Source organism: Piliocolobus tephrosceles, chromosome 3 (assembly GCF_002776525.5).
Source record: "Piliocolobus tephrosceles isolate RC106 chromosome 3, ASM277652v3, whole genome shotgun sequence".
Taxonomy (NCBI): domain Eukaryota; kingdom Metazoa; phylum Chordata; class Mammalia; order Primates; family Cercopithecidae; genus Piliocolobus; species Piliocolobus tephrosceles.
Genome location: NC_045436.1, coordinates 89,845,634 through 89,867,363, shown reverse-complemented (window position 1 = coordinate 89,867,363; position 21,730 = coordinate 89,845,634). Strand labels below are relative to the sequence as shown.

Genomic DNA, 21,730 nt, shown 5'->3' with positions numbered 1-21,730 from the left:
TTCCATGTTAAAGCACATGTTAGAATAGCTACAGTGTTTAAACAAATACCCTACACTAGACATAATCTTTCTTATTTTTTTACAGAAGAGCCACAATTGCATTTTAAATTAAGAATATCTTCAACCTTTTAAAATAAATTTTTAAGGTACAGACAACATTATATGTTTTTATTGTGTACAACATGATGTTTTAAGATATATATACATTGTGGAACGGCTGAATCTAGCCAATTAACAAATGCATTACCTCAGTTATCGTTTTTGTGGTAAGAGCACATAACATCTACTCTGTTAGAAATCCTGAACTGGCATTTGGGAAGCCCCCACATATATACCAGTAGATGGCACTGTAATGATGGGAATGTTACTTACACAATTTAATGTAATATTTGATAATGGCCTTTAATAGTCAGTTGTATTAGTCATGTAATATAGTAGCAATATAAATGAGTCACAAAGTATCTGCTATGCTTTTTTGTTTAAAATATGGTGTCTTCACATTCTGGTTAGGAATTTTCAAATTCCTTTCTAACTTTTTATGTCAAAGGTACAATTTTATGTTTATTTAGATTATGTATTTTTTGTTTTTTGTTTTTTGAGATGGTCTCACTGTGTCACCCAGGCTGGAGTGAAGTTGCGCAATCACGGCTCACTATAGCCTCAACCTCCCAGGCTCAAGCGATCTTCTCATCTCAGCCTCCTGAGTGGCAGAGGGATTACAGGCGCTTACCACCACGCCCAGCTAATTTTTGTATTTTTAGTGGAGACAGAGTTTCGCCAGGTTGGCCAGGCTGGACTCAAACTCCTGGGCTCTTGTGATCCTCCCACCTTGGCCTCCCAAAGTGCTGGGATTACAGGTGTAAGCCACCATGCACAACCTGAATGATTTTTTTTAAAATAATGTACGTGTTCTCTACTAGATTCCTTGGCTTTACAGATACCATATTTGTTTTACTCTCCACTGTATCTCCAATTCCTATAATGTCTCAATCAATACCCCTGAAGTAAATGGATGATAAAGTCTAACCTTGTACATAAGCATATCACTTATTGTGAAGTATATCTTTAATTTTTAGAGAATCTTAGAAATACATAAAAATTTTAAATTATACTTATCTTGAGCCAAAGAGAACGGGCAAAATAGGTGTCTTATACAGATTATTAGTTTGTTAGTTTCTTCCTAAATGAGAGAAACCATGTTTTTTCATCTTTCCAATCAATTTCTAACTCTCCAAAGCGTCTTCAGCACTTCCCTAGCTCTCATTTTCTGCATTATGCAATCTATTACAAATTCCTCTTATTTTATCCACAATAATTTTTAATACCATAATCCTTCATTCCATTTTTAAATAACAATGTTCAAACTCAGGCCATCACCATTTGTTGCCTGGACAACCACTATAGGCTTCTAACAGATTTCCTTCTCTCCAAATTCCAATCGAACTCCTATACTTTACCTAAGCAGCTATCCAGAGATGCCAATCTTAACATATACATTTTATGTGCAAGAACATTCAACGCCCCTCTACTAAATTCAGAATTTAAGTTTAGTCAACATATCCTGGCAGTACTAACATACAAAGATCAATTTTTGCAGCCTTATAATCTTTTGTCATCATCTATTTACCACAAGGCCCAGTTTAAATACCGTCTTTGTCATTCCCAGAGCCAAAATAAATTTCCCACTGCTTATATAATTTCATAGTCATTTTGTACTTCTTTTAACAGTTGGCATAAGCTATAATGTTTTAAAGATATTTATGAAAATATAATGACACCCCATGTAAAATCTGAAAATATTAGGGGAGGAAACTATATTAATCTTTGCACATGTTATCAACTGATATTCATTCATACCTAAAAGTGCCTACAATATCACTGTTGTGAAACAACGTTTCTAAAACATAAGAAATGAAAACAGCTGAACCAAGTTCTTATTCCTAAAGGAGTTTAGAAAATTTTAATATTTTCATTCTGATTTTGGGACTTCTTGGAAAGAGAAATGATTACATAACACTATTTTTTACCCAGTATTCCAATGTTAAGGTAAGCCTTGTAGCTCATGATCCCTGGAGAAGTCTGTCTCTATTCCATATTCATCCATATGGCTAAGTGGTATGTGTGTGTGTGTAAACATATTTTGTATTTAACATTCATAAAGACTCAGTCAAGATGAAGAAATCACCCATCCCAAAGCCTCACCTACATCGTTCTGGGTAAGTCTTCGGCGTTTTGAACCATCCAGATTGGCTATTTCAATTACAGACTGCTTGGCGTCGCACCAATACAACTTGTCAGTTAAGAAGTCAATCGTTATTCCACTGGGCCAGATTAGATCAGAGCTGGCTATAACCAGTCGGCCAAGGCCTTGGAGGGAAGAACTTTCAATTCGTGGATTAATCCCTGTATCCGTCCAGAATAATCTCCTTTAATCAAGAAAGCACACAACAAATAATATCTGCATGAAAGAAATTATTCTGTTCTTTCATCTTGAAAATACCAATGTAAATTACTTTATGATATATTAAAGTGGTACACTGAGGAATACAGAAGAAGAGATAGCACTGTATGTTGGACAAATAATTTTGAAAAGCAGAACAATTAACTTGTCTACGTAAAGCATCTTCGAAAAGAAATGTTGAATTAAGGCTCAGGTCATTAGATTTAAAGAGAAATTAGTTTAAAAATTGCAATAGTGACTAATCAAATAGTCATGAGTAAATAGGTTTGAGTAAAATATTCTTGAATTAGCATTTGGTACTGCAAAAAGGCAATGAAATCTTGCTAGCCTGTTCTGTTATGCATATGTAAAACTCACCGCATTTGTAATACTACAACATAAAGGAAAGTTCATATTTATCTGTTATCCAGTTTTATGCAATGTACTCTATTAATTCAGTTAATTTCAACTTCCATAAATCAGGTGCTGGGCATATTTTTGTTTTAAGTCAATATGGTTCATATTTTTTTATTGGCCTATTTAGAAATGGTTACATTCTCACAGTTTTAATCATTTGGCTGGCTCCAAATCAATTATCAACTACTATCAATATATTATCTCCCATAAATCATTGTGAAATTTCCAGTGTAAATAAAATAGGGTGGGTTTTTATCTTTGTTTTTTAACAACTAGGAATAAATCCTTTATTGTTCTTAAATCTCTAATCTCTAAATGAAAATTTGTCCATAATTCACAATTAACAGCAGTTTTCTAACCTTTCACAATTTCAATTTTCTGTCACCTAAAATCTAGGAATGACCTATATCTTATGATTTTTCTAAATAGAATTCATAAGACATACAATCCAAATATCCTTTTCTGCTCAGTAAACAACAATGCAAATTTTTTAAGAAAATAGATGAATGAGCTTGAGTCTAGTCAGTTAATGAATTACAGTGCATTTTTCTTTCAAAAAGAAATTGAATTTATTTAAAAGAGCACATTAACAATAAAATTATTATACAAGAATAGAAAATCAAGACATTAAAAGCATGAGGAATTCATCCTGAAGATTTGAACAAATTGCATGGATTTGCTTGGTTTCTGGTTTTGGACACTAGCATATCAACCATGAACTGTCACATGACCTCTGCAGAGCAGTGCCTTATTTTTACAAATACCTACTTGGCCATTGGATGAACAGCAATTCCTCGTGGTTGAGAGATGTTCTCCTTAATGATTATTTTGGGATGTTTTCCATTTAAATCACTCCTTCCAATCAGAGATTTCCTAAAATATGTGCAAAATAAGGGAGTTTGTTGTAACAACTTTACTTTTCAAACAAAAATATTCCTTTCTCCTCTTTATGAAAGGCAAAGACAGGCATTCTAAACTAGCTCCTATTTCTCTCTGTTTCTCTCTCCCTCTCTCTTACTCTTTCTCTCTCTCCACCACCCACAAACAAAGTAGCAGCAATAAGTTCACAAATTTTATATTATTAAACACTGTTAATTAACATCTCAATATTTATCCCAGGTAATGAAAATACTCAATGACAGGACAAGGTAAAAGGGATTGCGTCAGTGGCTGGGTGAGGACATTCTCTTTATAACTTCCAATCTCTGCTGAAACCAATGGAAGCCAGAAGCAAAGAGACTGTTAGCCTCATGGGATCATGAAGAATAGGGAGACAAGCCAGCACAAGGACAGTAGGTGGAGATTTACATTGGCTTTAATTTTCTTCCATTTAATTCGAAGACAAATGGGAGTACAATTGTCCCTCGGCATCTGTGGGGGATTGGTACCAGTACTCTCCAAGGACGCTCAATTCCCTGATATAAAATGGCATAGTATTTGGATATAATCTATGTACATTCTCCTGTATACTTTAAATCATCTCTAGATTACTTATCACACCTAATATAATGTAAATGCTATGTAAATATAGTTATGTTATTGGTTTTTATTTGTATTATTTTTATGATTGTATTCTTATTTTTAATTTAATTTAATTTTTGAATATTTTTGATCCAAAGTTGGTTGAATCCTCAGATGTGGAGCCTGTAGATAAAGAGGGCCAATTGCACCGAAATATTACTTGCTAATCTTTACATTACAAAAATAACCTGACCGGGCGCGGTGGCTCACGCCTGTAATCCCAGCACTTTGGGAGGCCAAGGCGGGTGGATCACGAGGTCAGGAGATCAAGGCCACCCTGGCTGACATGGTGAAACCCTGTCTCTACTAAACATACAAAAAAATTAACTGGGCATGGTGGCGGGCGCCTGTAGTCCCAGCTACTAGGGAGGCTGAGGCAGAAGAATGGCGTGAACCCAGGAGGTGGAGCTTGTAGTGAGCCGAGATTGCACCACTGCACTCCAGCCTGGGCAACAGAGCGAGACTCCATCTCAGATAGATAAATAAACAAACAAACAAACAAATAAATAAATAAATAACTCAATAGAATCTGGCAGGGTAGAAAATTCTTATTTCCTGATTTTTCTATTTATTTGTCAATCAAATATGTACTGAGCACCTACTGTGTCAGGAATTGGTCTAAGCATTGGAGATACAATAGTAAATAAAACCCCGTCTCTGTCCTTATAGAGCTCATAGTTCAACAGGAACAGAGGGAGAGGGAGGCAGAGGTGGGAGGGGAAGAGAAAGGGTTAGGTGGACTGGATGGGAAGGGGAAGAAAATCTGGAGGGAAAGGGAAGGAGGAGAGGGCGGGGGAAGTAAGAGGGGAAAGAGGGAGAGGAGATTATAACACAGCACATGAAAGCACATGCTGAGAAGAAGGATGTAAAGAATGTAATTGGAAGACTCAGGGAGGGTGACAGGGTGGGTAGCCCAGCCAAGTAGGGATCAGAGAAGGATTCCTGGAGATAATAACAAACGAGGATAAGAAGCAGGCAGTCAGGCAAAGGTGGGTGGGGATGGAAAGAGTACCCTAAGCAAGGGAATGCACATGTACAAGTTCTAAAGCACGGGACCTAAAGAATGTGGGGCAGTTATACTTGCACTTTAGAAGGTTTGCTGTGGTTTTAGTGTGAAAGGGCAAGACAGGCAGGAGATGACGGGGAGGAGATAAAACAGTAGCAGGAGAAATGGAGAAAACTGGATGGATTTAAATGCTAAACATGACTCTATAGCATCCCTGCCCCCTTCAGGAGCAAACAAGAGACGCTGAGCAGCTTCTTGGAGCAGGCGGGACCACAGGCAGAGTGGACATAAATAGGGCTAAGAAGAGCCTCCCTTTCCCCATGTACTGCCTGCTTTCCCTGTTTCCCTGCTGCAAACCAGAATATATAACCACCTTTAATTCATTCAATAAACACCTGTTAAAGGCCTCTCACTTTGCTCTTGAGGGCAATGTCTGCATGAAACAAGCCTGCCTAGAAACACAAGGTAGGGCCATTCCCTGCTCCCGGTTTTACAAAATGCTCAGGAGACCTTCTCAGGTGGCTGGTTCACCAACTATTTTCTAGGCACTCCGTAGGGAACAGGACTCTATGCACAGGGCCCTATTCACAGGCAGTATGCAGAAGAGAGGTGAAGGTAAAACTGGTTCAGTGCCTATGCTGGGTTAGGAACACTTTGCAAACTACCAACTAAAGGCAGTAGAGAATTTGAAACAATTTCTACTCCATTGCCCCTTTAAAAAGATAATTTTACTCCCATATGAAGTGGTCATAGGAAGGATACTGCTGGGTGGAAGATATTTTTGAACTTAATGTGTCAAGTTCTGTTCTCAGACACAACTGTCACTGTGCCTCTTCCCTTGGTGGGAGGAAAGAAATTCTGAGACCACTTGCTTGTGACCAGGGGAGATGAAACTGTCAGTTCTGATCTCATGATGATCTCTAATCATCTTAGAGATGAGAGATATCATCTCCAAATTCTGTTTCGGGCAGGAGTTAGGTGATGAGACGAGAATGACATAAGCTCCTGACTGTGGAGCTGTCTCAAGGCAGGATTGCTGGAATTTACTTTTATTGCTCCCCCAAGGTGTTCACCTAATAATATACTTCTATTTGATTCAGCTAGAGAGCAAATCTCAAACTCCAGTGTTGGTAATGAGAATCCAAAAACCAGCAGGGATATTTGGGTTCATGGGAGTTCAAGCATCACCTTTAATCGAGTGGTGTGTCCTTCTCTCTCTAACCATTATCTGATCGTCCCAGTGCCACTGAGATCCTTCAAGAGAAAAACTCACCCTCCTTCTAGGGTAAGAGGTGTCCTTCAAGAACCCTAGAAGAGTGATTTTTTTACCTCATATTAGTTTTTGTTACCTCAAAAGAATAAGTAAACAGATAGCTTATATTTCTACCCTCTTGATTCTTTACTGGGCAATTGACTTTAGGAATCAGGATTCCTTGATACTAAATAACAGCATTACCATTGGAATTTTCAACGTGCTTCCTTCCTACATTTAGATGTTAATTTGAATCTGTCTTTTCCTAGGCCAAAAATGAACTGCAAGCATCCCACTTTGCCTCTTTTGATTGGCTAAGAGTTACCATGTGATCTAATATTATGAGATTGGAATCTCAGTTATTTAAATCCAATTTCTAGGTAATATCAAGGTTTTCAAACCATAAACCTCTCATTTCCAGACAAATTAAAGGTTTTCTTTTAGCAGCTGCCTTTAGAGCCAGGAGGGCTTAAGAAGGGCTTGTTATTACTGAAGCCAATGAAGAGGGGAATTTAGGGTCTGAGTCTCCAGGAAACCAGTGGTGCCTGTCTATCTCCTGAACGCATTGCCTCTGCAGTCGGTACCATGGTGCTATTAATCAAACACTGTTAAAATTAGAGGTCCCTTGTGAATGTGGGGAAATATGAGAAGACTTGGCGTCCTTAGTGGACCCGAGAGTGGTTGACATCTGTCATCTTGATCATCATTTACTCTTCTGAGAACAACTATGTACAGCTCTGTTATTATACACAGCTGACATTTAAAATATTCTTTTAAGTAGGTTCAACACAGAAGAGGTCATTATTATGATTTTTATAATTATTACAACTGAAGTTGATTTTAATTTGTCACATGACTCTGAGTCAACCATATGTTAAATCCACTGGTTTGGGGCGGTGGTACATCTCTATGACTATTAAGAAAACATGCTTTGCAAATGGCCATCCTTGGGTTCCAATTACAGATCCATACGGTACTTATTGACTGGTTGACCTTGGGAAAGTTATTTTCTCTCTCCAATTATCAATTTTCTTAATCTTTAAATTGGAGATAACAAAACTTACCTTTGGGGATTTAATAGTGTCATGGATATAAAGCACAGTATCTGGTGCATTGCAGTTATTCAGTAAATAAATACCCAAATAATAAAGAAATGAAGGTAGGATTAGATGAACAAATGAATGAATGAAAGAAAATATGCTCACCTTGGATGTAAAAGGGTCATATTATTGATAACTTATAACCACATCATACACCTGGTTGATTTTTTAAAACCTGTTTCCCAAGGATTATCCTGATTAAAAGAGACATTCTGGGACATAAAACGCCTACCCCCAAGCATAGAAACCCATTCCCTGGGACTTCTCCCTCTGTGTTGGAACTGCCGATTTCACAGAAGTGAAACCCTCATTCTCCCTTCTTTTATTTTACATGGTTGCATTGGTACCAGATGTTCAGGATGGCCACCATTTCACTTTCTGGTTTTCAGTTACTCTGAGAATATATCCCAGAGCACACTGCATCTCTAACATTATCCTGTGAGGGATCTATGGTTAGCAGCTTCTCTTGCAGTTCTGTAAGGAAGTGGGCTCTCATTAGCACACAAAAGGGAAAAAGCCACTTCCTTCCTGCTTCCTGCCATTCAGTTCTGAGGTTCATGCAGGCCACATACACACCAAATACAGGAGCCCTTCCTGCAGCTCTGAGAGTGGGGTTTCACAACTGCACTCTGGTTCTGTTTTTTCCCACATAGGGAAATACAGAGCATCCCTCTTATCTTATTTCATGCACTTTCCTCACAACTCCAGCTGAAGTTCTCCTCCCTCCTTCATGCTTGTTTAACAGGGAGTCAACATTCTAGTCTAAGATTTGTCACTTGCATGCCGAAGCTCATTCCATGGTGGCTCCCTTTGGGAGTGTACACCTGTCATTTGGCAATTACTTACGTGAGACCCTATGACATTTCTTGAACTGCTATTTAGACCAAGAATTTGTATTAACTATTTTGCTGGGGAAATATACCTTATCTCCCCAGCTAAACTAAGAACTAACTGAAAAGATGGAGCACATCCTAGGCTCCTCTGTATCTCCCATGTCACTTAGGAGAAAGTCTTATTTCCATAGCAGATGCTCAGAGAATGCTTATTGACTATATTCAGACAGGTTTTGAGTTTCCCTGATAACAACAGCCTGACAAAGGCTACTTTCTTTTTATTATTATACTTTAAGTTCTGGGATACATATGCAGAACGTGCAGGTTTGTTACATAGATATACATGCACCATGGTGGTTTGCTGCACCCATCAACCCGTCATCATCATACATTAGGTATTTCTCCTAAAGCTATATCTCCTCTTGCCACCCACCCTCCGACAGGCCCCAGTGTGTGATGTTCCCCTCCCTGTGTCCATGTGTTCTCATTGTTCAACTCCCACTTATGAGTGAGAACATGCAGTGTTTGGTTTCCTGTACCTAACACAGGCTACTTTCTTGGTCTTCAAAATCCTCCCACGCACAGAGATGCAATCTTGATGAAAGGAGGAAGTGGGGGAGTGTGGACAGCAGTGGTGGCCTCTTTTCTCCAGTCCCAGCCAGATGCCCAGCAACATTTTTCTGTATTCAAAGTGGATGATGAAGCCAATAGTATTACCTATCCCATCACTCCCATCTCACACAGCTTAAAACTGAAGCAGAAAACATACCCTCTGTCTGTCCAATAGAATCTACGGCCAATCCAGTCCACAGCAAGACCTTCTGGCACATCTACTCCTTCCTCAATAAGCCTTTCTCGCTGGGAACCATCCATATTAGCTCTCTCTATCCACTTCAGGGCTGTATGGGCAAAGTATATCTACAAAAGAGAACACAGGAATTTCTGATTTTTTTTTAAACTAATGTGGAATGTATACAAATGGCACTAGTCTTTAGGTTGTACAGTGTGTTAAGAGTTTGACTTTGGAGATAGGCACACCTGCAGCTAAACTCAAACTAGGCTGCTTCCCAGATATGTGTAACCTTAAGCAAGTTATTCAATGTCTCAGAATCTTTGTTTCCTCATCGGTAAAATGAGGATAATAATACCAAGCTCATTATATATATCTCCTTAGCCATGTATCTGGCACATATTTTTATTGCTATTGGTAATTTATTAACCCTTGATCACTGGTCAATGACATAGCCATCATGCATGAACTACAGTGGCTTCTGAAAGGGAGCAATGATTTTCAATTAATGAGGGCTACAAGCTGGGCTCAGTCTATAACACTCCACTTCTCTGCAATCAAGAGACACTTAGTCACTGCAGGTCAAAACTGGTTCCCAGTTTTGTCACTTATTTGCTTGATTGCTTTGGATAAATTCTTTAAATTTATTTTACAGATAAATTCTGTAAAAATGAGGAAGTTAGACTAGGTATTTGCTAAAGTTCCGTTAGTCTCTAACCTTATATCCAATCAGATGCCACATAATGACATTTCGGTTGACGACGAACTGCATATACGATGGTGATTCCATAAGATGATAATGGAACTGAAAAATTTCTATCACCTAGTGATGTTGTAGCATTCATAATGTCATAGTGAAATTATTTTTTATAAGTTTAGTGTAGCCTAAATGCTCAGTGTTTGTCTACAGCAATGTACAGTAATGTCCTAAATCTTCACATTAATTCACCACTCACTTACTGACTCATCCAGTGCAACTTCCAGTTCTGCAAGCTTCATTCATGGTAAGTGCCCTGTTAAGGTGTATCATTTAAAAATATCTCTTATACCATATTTTTTACTGTACCTTTTCTATCTTTACAGACACAAATTTTTACTATTGTGTTACAATATTGCTTACAGTATTTGGCATAGCAACATCCACACAGGTTTGTAGCCTAGGAGCAAGAAGCTAGACCATATAGCTTAGGTGAGTGTAGCTTACACCATCTACGTTTGTGTAAGTGCACTCTACGATGTCTGCACAATGACAAAATTGCCTAATGACACACCTGTCCTTAGTGATGCATGACTGTAATTTCATTTTAATTCATCCATCTTGTTCAACAGAAGATTTCTTGCCCGCGCAAAGTTCTTTCTCAGTCTAGTATGCACCCTGTCACACAGGTACAAGAATTTCCATAAGACTGTTTAAAAATGACCCAAAGCAATATACAGATACAATGCAATTCTTATCAAATTACCAACATCATTCTTCACAGAATTAGGAAAAAAAAATCCTAAAATTCACATGGAACCAAAAATAAACATGAAGAGCACAAACAATCCTAAGCAAAAAGAAATAAAGCTGGAGGCACCATAGTACCTGACTTTATACTATAAGGCTGTAGTAACCCAAACAGCATGGCACTAGTATAAAAACAGACACATAAACCAATGGAATGGAATAGAGAACCCAGATGTAAAGTCATATACCTACAACCAATTGATCTTTGACAAAGTCCACAAAAATATACACTGGGGAAAGGATATCTTATTCAATAAATTGTGCTGGGGAAATTAGAGTGCCACAAACAGAACAATGAAACTGGACTCTTATCTCTTACCATATAAAAATTTAACTCGAGATGGATTAAAGACTTAGGTGTAAGCCCGAAACTATAAAAATCCTAGAAGAAAACCTAAGAGAAACTCTTCTGGACATTTGCCTAGGCAAAGAATTCATGACTAAGCCCTCAAAAGGAAATGCAACAAAAACAAAGATAGACAAATGGGAATTAATTAAACTAAAAAGCTTCTGCACAGCAAAAGAAATAATCAACAGAGTAAACAGATAACCTACAGTATGGGAGAAAATACTTGCGAACAATGCAGTTCACAAAGGACTAATATCCAGAATCTATAAGGAACTCAAACAACCCATGAAGTAAAAAACAAATAACCCCATTAAAAAGTGGGTAAAGGACATAAACAGACTTTTTCAAAAGAAGACATACAAGCAGCCTACAAACATATGAAAAAAATGCTTAATATCACTAGTCATCAGAGAAATGAAAATCAAAACCACAATGAGATATCATCTTACACCCATCAGAATGGCTATTATTAAAAAGTTAAAAAACAACAGATGTTGGCATGGATGTGAAGAAAAAACCAACTCTTATACATTGGTGGTGGGAATGTACATTTGCAATTCTCTAGGGAAAAAATATGGAGATTTCTCAAGAGCTAAAAATAGAATGACTTTTTAATCCAGCAATCCCACTACTCTGTATCTACCCAGTGGAAAAGAAAGTATTCTATCAAAAAGACACCTGCACTTGTATGTTTATCACAGCACTATTCATAATAGCAAAGTCATGGAATCTAAGTGTCCATCAATGGATGAGTGGATTTTTAAAATGTGTCTCATATATACAACAGAATACTGCTCATAAAAAAGAATGAAATCATTATGAGCAGCAACATGGATGGAACTCAAAGGCATTATACTAAGTGAAATGACTCAAATAGAAATTCAAAAATTGCACGTTCTCACTTATATGTGGGGACTAAACAATGGGTACACATGGACATACAGAGTGGAATAACAGACATTGGAGACTGCAAGGGTGGGAGGGTGCGGTGGGGGGTAACAGATGAAACGCTACCTATGGGTACAATGTTCACTAGTCAGGTGATGGGTAAATTAAAAGCCCAGACTTCACCACTACACAATCTATCCATGTAAGAAAACTGTACTTGTACCCCTAAACCTGTAAAAATTTACATATATATATGTATGTATTTAAAGAGCTATGGGTCAGTTGATAATTTAATGATAGCATTGTAGAATTTTCACTGTCAGTACACATATGTACATAAACTTACAATCAATAATGAGACTATTCAGAAAGTGGTAAGTCGTTAAATAATGGGTTACTCTTCTTTCTAAATGAAATAGAAAAGGTTATGTTTCATAAATACAAATAGGGGTACTTCACTCCACTAGGACTGTGCTTCTCAAACTCTAATGTGCATAAGAATCACCTGAGAATATTACTAAAATGCAGATACTGATTTAGTGGTCAGGTGTGGAACCTGGAGACCTGCAGTTCTAATAACCTGCAGGTGTTGTTGACACTGCTGGCTCAAAGATCACAATCTGAGTAGCAAGAAAATAAGAAAATTAACCCAAGAAACAAAAACCAGCCACCTGACTTAAAATTCATTCTAGGTCTCCATATTCACCTGTTGTAAGAATACCGAATCTGCAGGAATAAAACTAGTTTGGTAATAAATGAATATTGAACTGTCTTTTTTCTATTAATTATTTTTTTCTGTTATTGTAACTGTTCTATGGAACCATATAGATTCAGGTCAGGGAAAAGAAAGAATTGTTTGCTAGCATTCAATTGCAAAATTTTAATTTGCAAAAATACTTCTATTCGGCTACCAATCCATACCTATTAAATATAGAATCAATTTGCTTCACTTTGTTTCTTTTGGCCATTTACCAGACTGCTTCAAATCAGGAAGAAACAAAAGTCCAAAGTTTAAAAGCTATTATGTAAAAAAAATTATTAATAAAAGAATTAATGTACCACATAGTAATAACTAAATAATTATGCAGGGGAATTAATAACTATATAAATTTACCATTACTGGGTGATTAATCTCCAAAAGACACTGTAACATCATTTCAAGCACATTCTAACCTAGCACAGATACAACTAAGAAATTAGAGATTAAATGGCCAGCTGATACAGAAATTCTAAGTTACACACAAAACTCATATAAAATATTTATGTAAATAATGTTATTAGTTAGATTGCCATTCCCACATGAACTATACAACTTATGTTCCCTGATTTTCATGGTTAAGAGGTCACTGAATCTCCTCCCCCAGAAGACATATATAAAACACAAATTGCTAATCCATACTTCCTATGCCCCAAACCCAAACTTCCACTCCTCTCACTACCAGCAAGTAATCAAAAACCTGCTTATGAAGCTCCTTCTATGTGCATGACACTGGGCTAGTCTCACATCCTCATCTCCAAAGAGGAAACTAAACTGAAAATCCTGTGTAATCTTTTCCAACAAAACAGCTAATCTTAGCAAGGACTAGGGTAGTATTATGATAGCAAGAAAGTCCTTAAAATTTCTCAAGTATTACTCCAATATCTATATTTAACTTATTCTGTGCCTAATCATTCAGAGCTTAGCAGAGGATTTTCAAGTAGGTCAGGTCATTTGTTAGTATGAAATCCTCTACTCTGTCCTTAAAGCGTGTCCACATCTGTTCAAGCAACAAAACCATACCTTATTTTCCACAGGGTCATGATCTAGGGCATAAACCATTCCCATCTGCTGGCTGAGCAGAGTTCCATAGTCTGTTCCATCAAAATGCATGTGTCGAATATCTTGAGAATTGGCAAACAGCAAAAATGGTTGTGGTCCTGTTAACCAAATTTCAAATACGGTTGAATTTAAAACGTGCCTTAAAAACTAAGAGGCATGTCTTACTCTTCCCTTTCATTGTAACTTTTTACTCAATTTCTACAGTGCTTGTTTTCTTAATTTCCCTCTAGTGTGGCATAGGTGAAGACAGGCAAGAAGATGTCCTCTTCCAGGAGGTGACATATTGCCAGAATTTCATCTCTGGCTTCTTCCCTCTCCAGGTCTTTGCTTTTAAAAGTTACTTACTTATTGAAAGAGCCAGCATTAAATAACCAACACCATAGCTAAATGATGCAAGTCTTAGGGTTATACATCTTCTTGATTCACACATACTGAAACACAAATATTAGTAGATTACATACATTGATGTCTGAATAAGTAACTTTCCCTGTCCTGGGCACTTCTTGAAGGGAGGCATGATGATTTGAGTTAATGGCAAGACCCTTGATAATTTGAAGGATTTAGATTATGCTGTATTAATGAAGGTCCTGAGAAGTCAGCAGTATTAGGGTCTCACTAGGGCAAGGTGTACAGGATCATCATTATGTGATAGCATTATGGGCATTATGTATTAAAAGCGTAATGAACTTTCAGGAGATATTCAATCAATTTGGTATAAATCTAGAATTTCCATGGCTGTTGAAGGACGCAAGAGATGTAATATCAGAAGACAAAAGAAATAGCTGAAGCGTAGAACTTTATATTAAATTTTGACATAAAAAGGACAGAATTTGTCAGTGTTATGATTATACTCACTGGAGAGATAAAAATCAAATCAATCAACAAATACTTATTAAATGCCTCTTAATTATAAAGTGTTTTAAAACTATTCTTGTCTTGACTTTCTCATATACTAAAAATATCCTATCTGATATTATGGCAAATCTTTGCTGGATGCTAATTAAGAATAGAAATATTATTTAAAAGCATGGTTACTAGTTATATTGTTGTTATTCATATTATTCATACTTATAATGTGATTTGCTTTTCTTCCATTTCAAAAATACAAAACCATAAGCAATTAACTTTCCATCTTTCTAAACAAAAGGTTTTCATGAATCTTTTTTCAGGGACACAGTTCCAGACAACCACAGCACTAACCTGAAGCTACACAGCTTTTTTTATCCAGTTGTAGGTCATACCCAGGAAAGCAATCACATTCCCAGGATACTGGGCTGAGAGAAATGCAGAGCTGGCTACATCCACCATTATCGGGTGAGGAACAACCTACAAAAACAATTGCTTGGTAATGATGCTATATCACCCAAAACATAATTATTTTTCATCAAAGGATGGGGGTGAGCCAACCATTTGTTGATTTTTTTTTTTTTTTTTTTTTTTTTTGAGATGGAGTTTCAGTCTTTCACCCAGGCTGGAAGTGCAATGGCGTGATCTCGGCTCACTGCAACCTCCGCCTCCAGGGTCCAAGCAATTCTCCTGCCTCAGGTTCCCAAGTAGCTGGCATTACAGGCACCCACCACAACGCCTGGCTAATTTTTGTATTTTTAGTAGAGACAAGGTTTCACCATGTTGGTCAGGCTGGTCTCAAACTCCTGACCTCAGGAGATCTACCTGCCTCAGCCTCCCAAAGTGCTAGGATTACAGGTGTGAGCCACCACACCCAGCCCATATGTTGATTTTTAAAAACATTTCCACAATCATTCATATGACTGCAATCAAGGTTATTTTTCAGAGACAAAAATCAAAATGTCACAGTACCCTCCTTCCCTATAACCCAACATCTTGGATGTTAATCCTTCACATTCCAGCAGCCCTTGTCCTCTTATTCTACCAATGAGTTCAGGAGCAAGTGCACTGGCAGCTGGCTCGAACAAAAAATCCATTTGATGAGTTTGGCAGCTGGTCTAACTCTTCCTAGTAATTTTTTTCTCTCACACATTTTTAGCTGCTTGCCTTTGTTTTATTAGAAAATCAAAAAGCCACACACAACTCTTCTGCTAATTCTGAGTTACATCCAGTTATCTATATACTTAAGTCTCTATGAAGATAAAAGTAGAGAGGTGTTTATTAGGTGCAAGAAACAGACTAAGCACTCTGCATCTGAAGTCTCGTTTAATCGAGTAGGCAAGTATCAGTATCTCTGCAGTTGAAGAAACAGAGACCAAGAGAGGGCAAGTATCTAGACCAAAATCAAAACTGCTAGTAACTGGTAATACTACCTCAGGGCTGTCACACCTCAAAGCCCTTGCTTATAACCACTACACTATGCTGTCTAAACAAAAACAAAAACAAAAAAGCCAAAAACCAACAAAACTAAATTTAAATCTATGTTAATCTGTTGTATCAATGTCTTTCAGTATACATTATTGGAAAATCGATTCTCCTTTGACAACAAGAGCAATTTTTAGATGTCACTGAGCAAATGTATGTTTTCAAACAAAAGGTAAATAAAGCAAATAAACTCACCGCTACATGTTTTCCCATCTCTCTCAAGCACTGAGCCTTCAGGACAGAAACATAAGGGACCTTCTGATGTCAGAACACAGTCATGGCTGCATTCAGACACATTGCTTGGACAGGAAACAAGTTCTAATTAATAAAGAAAAAGGTCAAGATTAGTGTTAAATCAGGTTTGTAAAAATTTATTGCAATCAGTTTCTAATATTGCTAATATCGCCAGGTGATCCTCCTGCCTTGACCTCCCAATGTGTTGGGATTACAGGTGTGAGCCACTGTGCCTAACCTTAATTTTTTAATGTATAATAATGGTATTGTGGTTATGCCTGAAAATTAACTGGATATTAAATGATAGGAAGGAATTATGGTTAAGTTTTTTAGATATAATAATGTATCATGATTATGTTTTTTACATGCCTATCCTTTAGACATATACCATGAAATGTAGCACCCAATAGCTATTTTTAAAAATTAAAATAAAAAAGAGATAGACAATGAAATATAAGGTGATACAAAGAAACAGGAAAATATCAATAATAAATAGATGATAGATGATTTGTTTCCCAACCTTAGAGATTCTGCTTTGATAGGTCTGAAGTAGAGTCCAGTCGTCCATGGTTTTTGTTTTGTTTTGCTTTTTGAGACAGGGTCTCACTCCATCACCCAGGCTAAAGTGCAGTGCCTTGATTTCAGCTCACTGCAGCCTCCCCCTCCTGGTTCAAGTGATCCTTCTGCCTCAGCCTCCTGAGTAGCTGGGACCACTGGCATGGGCCAACGTGCCTGGCTAATTTTATTTTATTTTATTTTATTTTATTTTATTTTATTTTATTTTATTTTTTGTATTTTAGTAGAGATAGGGTTTCACCATGTTGCCCAGGCTGGCAGTCATCCATGTTTTAAAAAGCCAAACAAAATAAAACTCCAAGGTAATTATGATGCACACTGCTGATTGAAGATCACCAACCCAGATCATAGCCACCTTAGAAACATATTGAAAATGAAAAAAAATAATGCAATAAATACTTGTTGCTATGACTTACGATGACATCGTTTCTCATCAGGAAGCAGAACAAATCCTACAGGGCATGTGCAGTAATAGGATCCAGGGGTGTTTTTACACCCAAGAGTACAGCCATGATTCCAAAAAGCACATTCATTAACATCTGCACAATGACAACAGCAAAATACGTTCAAATGGCTATTTTTGAAAATAAGTTGTGCTATCACTAACAAGTCATCACAACGTAGGGTATCTCACATTTGTATATGCTGTAATTGATCATGGAAAGTCTGTTTTCCATACTCTAGCAAAATATAAAATAAGTCAATTCAATGATAATGAAAGCCATTTCTATTCTGTCACGTTTTATGCATTTTGTTTTCCCTGAGACAGAGTCTGGCTCTGTCACCCAGGCTGGAATGCAATGCCACGATCTCGGCTCACTGCAACCTCTGCTTCCCAAGCTCAAGTGATCCTCCCACCTCAACCTCCTGAGTAGCTGGGACTACAGGTGCACACCACAACCCTTGGCTAATTTTTGTATTTTTTGTAAACAGGGGGTTTTGCTATGTTGCCCAGGCTGATCTTGAACTCTGGGATTCAAGTGATCTGCTTGCCTTGGCTTCCCAAGGCCCTGGGATTACAAGTGTGAGTCACCACGTCCGGCCCAGCTTATACTTTCAAACACAGATTTTCATATTAGAATTACCCTTGGAAAAAATGTAGTATTATTTCCTTTGAAAAGATATACCATGCCATTTAAGTTAGGGATTCTTGAAAGCTCTTTACAAGCTTAGGACATTTCCTATTGTGCTCTTCACCCTTCAAGACTGATCAGAGCCCTTTCCCTAAATGTGGAAACCTTCTCCAGCAGTTTTATTCTGGCTGAAGCCCCAGCCTTCCAGCTCACTGTTTCTATGCCATGGCTTTCACCCGCTGGTCCCACGTAACCAAGGGGTTATAATTAACAGGCAGATGCTGGATATACCTGAGGTCTCACCCCAGCTAATTCCACTGGATGTGTGCTGCAGCCATTGGATTATTTTCATCACTAAACTACTGCACCTTCCAGGAAAAAGGACATAGTTTTTCTCCTGGGTTCATTGCACTTGGTCCAGAATCTGAAAACAGGAGGATCCCTAGACAACCAGCCTGATTCAGTTTCCCAAGCTTCCTACTAGATCTTTTTGGGATAAGAGTCACATACTCTTTGAGAATCTTAAGATCCCTATGAAACCACGCCCCTAAAAATGTACGCATACTGAAATTTTGCACACAAACGCAGAGGTTGGTAGAATCCACTTAGAGAATCCCTGCCTTATATCAACCCCTAAGCATCCTCTCAGAGTATTTGATCTAGAAACACAAGATATGAAGAAGATAGGAAAGTATTATAAAGGCTTTACAAACAAGAAAAAATAAATAAAAAATAGTCTTCAGAGGTTGTGCGGGGGAGGGGGAGAATGGACTTGAAGTCGGTTTTCCATTGACCTTCTGGCTAGCCCACTGAAGGCAAGCCACTGCCTCAGCTGGGTATTCCTCCCCTCAAGCAGCGACTCTTCCATTACCTTCACAGTACTTCCGGTCATTACCTTCACAGTACTTCCGGTCTCGACTTAAGGCGTATCCCTCTGCACACGTGCACAAGTGTGACTGGGCGTCTTGCCCACACACAGTGCTGCTGCAGTTTCCCTTCCTCGATTTGTGAAGTTTCTGCTCTAAAAGAGAAGATGCTTTATTTGGAGTGGAGCCGTGTTTTGACAGAGGACACTGCTAAATCTCTTCCTGATTCTTAAGAGGTCTTATCTCTCTGCAACGTCTGCAGCCGCATCTCTCACGGAGGCAAACTTAGCCAGAGCCCAGATTCCCCAGCATCCCAAAGCCCACTTTTTTCTCCAATTGTATTACTTCTCCAACACCTCTCAGGATTGGGCGTCCTGAGTAGCTGGAGATGTCATTTCTTAGGCTGCGAATACTAAACACTACTTATTAGCTTTTTCATTCTAATTTACTTTTATCACAAAAAAGCAAACAAATTCTGCAAATGAAATAAATGAAATAATCTGCTTAAGAAACTAAAACAGATTCAAACCTAAGAATACTTTTTTTTCTGAGACTAGGTCTCCCTCTGTTGCCCAGGCTGAAGTGCAGTGGCACAATCTTGGCTCACTGCAACCTCAGCCTCCTGTGTTCAAGTGATTCTCCTACCTCAGCCTCCCAAGTAGCTGGGATTACAGGCGCACACCACCACACCCGGCTAATTTTTGTATTTTTAGTAGAGACAGGTTGACCAGACTGGTCTCAAACTCCTGACCCCAAAGTGTTGGGATTACAGGCGTGAGCCACCATGCCTGGCCAAGAATACTTTTTAAGTGTAATATTTATAGGATGGTTTTGTAAGCTATTTAGCTGTTTTTAATATCATTATTTAACGAACATCTTTCAGACTCAATATATACCATTGCTATATCTCTGCTCCTCAAATTTCTGAAGTTATTGCTGCCAGCGTCCCATATGTTCCAAATATCCCATAATAAATCGTAAAATCTTTGCTCAGTCAGTGAGTTGGGTGCTTGGGTTGAATTAGCCAGCTATATTGAACAAGTGGTCAATTTTGTACCATTGATTTTCAGAGCCGGAATCAAGCGCTAAACTAGTAACACCTACAGTTGGCCTTCCATATCTGTGGATTCAACCAACCCAGGACTGAAAATATTTGGGAAAAAAATTCCACAAAGCAAAGTTCCAGAAAACAAAACATGAATTTGCCATATGCCAAGCACTATGCTGAATTCACAGGAATGAAGTGATGTAGGCATTGTATTAGGTATTATAAGTAATTTAGAGATGATTTAAAGTATACGGGAGGATGTGCCTAGGTTATATACAAATACACCATTTTATATTAGGGACTTAAGCACTTGCAGATTTGGGTGTCTTGGGGGATACCAATCCCCCACGGATACTGGGGGACAACTACATATCTGTTTCCAAAAAGTTAATGAGATTTTTGTTTCTTTTGCACCTTATTTTTTGCCCATTTTAAAAACAATAGGACCATTGTAAAATACTATGAGAAATACAGAATTAAGCTTAAGTGTAAGGGCAGATACCTAGAATGCAGATAGATACAGAGTCCAGAGGTCTGGCAAGAGGTGAAGGCCAAGGAAAACTACTGGGGTCATGGATTCTGAAGCCACAGCATTTTAAAAATCAGCTAGAGCTGATGTATCATGGAAACTGCTGAGGACCTGAGGAAAGGACTGCTGAGAACACCACCACTACTGGGAAGGACACAGGAAACAAATCAGCAAGAGCCTGAGCAAAGCGGGCAGAGGACCTGAGACTGTTCTCCAAATAGGCTTGGTTTCTCTGATCTGTTTATCTACTAATAAAGAAATCTCTTCTGTCTGTATCAATTTCCCTCTATTTCAAAACTCAAAAGATAAAATTTCAACAAATTTAATTAAAGGATCATATTAGCTTTTATTTGGGATTCATGAATTGGGCAACATCTTGTCTAAAAATAGACAGATGCTACACTGGCTGTGGCAGCACAGTCAGTTTTGTGATATCGCTTGAGCAGGAACAAGAAAACAGCATGATACATATCATGGATTGGTTAACATCAGTTTACTTCAGGTTACTTTCCTCATAAAGGTTAAACCAGATGGGATTTCCTTATGATACCAGTTAAAGCTGACCTGTTTGGGGATTTGGCTATCATCTCTCTCCTGATACCTCAGGGGGTCAGATAAACAAGTTAGTTTTGGTTTGGTGATTGGAATATTAGCATGAGTGACTTCATTTTGGTTTAGTCTGTTGGGGCCAATTGCAGGAGCTCAGTCCAAATCAGTTGCCTCCCACAAATTTTATTTAACATCACTAGACATGACCAATAACAGTAAGATTCAGTAGAAACATATTCTTGCCCCCTTGAGAATGTCCCTAGTGTACATTGAGATCACCAGAGAGTATGCCACCCTCTAAAGATTCTGATTTGGTAAGTCAAAGGCTCAGGAATCTGCATTTTTACAGAATCAGGAGTGATTATGATGTCAGGAGGCTGCTTCACACACTTTGAGAAGCACTGGCCTAATGTACTAGTGAAACATTACACCTTCATCTTAATTACAAGTAATTACTTTTAGCTAGTCTATTTCCTTAGTTATTTTGAATCTGTTGTTTCAATTCTCTTTACAGAATTAAATGCAAAATCAGTCTTGTTAACTCTCAATACCATTGCAGTATTACCTGCTAAATCAGTTAAGATTTATATTGAATGATCTTC

The 21,730-nt window shown here is 37.9% G+C and overlaps 1 protein-coding gene across 1 annotated transcript in view; it reads right to left on the bottom strand.

The window, feature by feature from the left end:
- Window positions 1-21,730, bottom strand: part of EGF (epidermal growth factor) — a 105,801-nt gene that overhangs the window by 39,491 nt on the left and 44,580 nt on the right. Inside the window, exons 6-13 of the mRNA XM_023220062.2 lie at window positions 19,032-19,157; window positions 17,480-17,602; window positions 16,449-16,571; window positions 15,123-15,248; window positions 13,884-14,020; window positions 9,339-9,487; window positions 3,626-3,730; window positions 2,203-2,426 (exon numbers count right to left, since the gene is read on the bottom strand). Coding sequence (XP_023075830.2) covers window positions 2,203-2,426; window positions 3,626-3,730; window positions 9,339-9,487; window positions 13,884-14,020; window positions 15,123-15,248; window positions 16,449-16,571; window positions 17,480-17,602; window positions 19,032-19,157 — 1,113 coding nt within the window. The remainder of the gene's footprint in view (window positions 1-2,202; window positions 2,427-3,625; window positions 3,731-9,338; window positions 9,488-13,883; window positions 14,021-15,122; window positions 15,249-16,448; window positions 16,572-17,479; window positions 17,603-19,031; window positions 19,158-21,730) is intronic.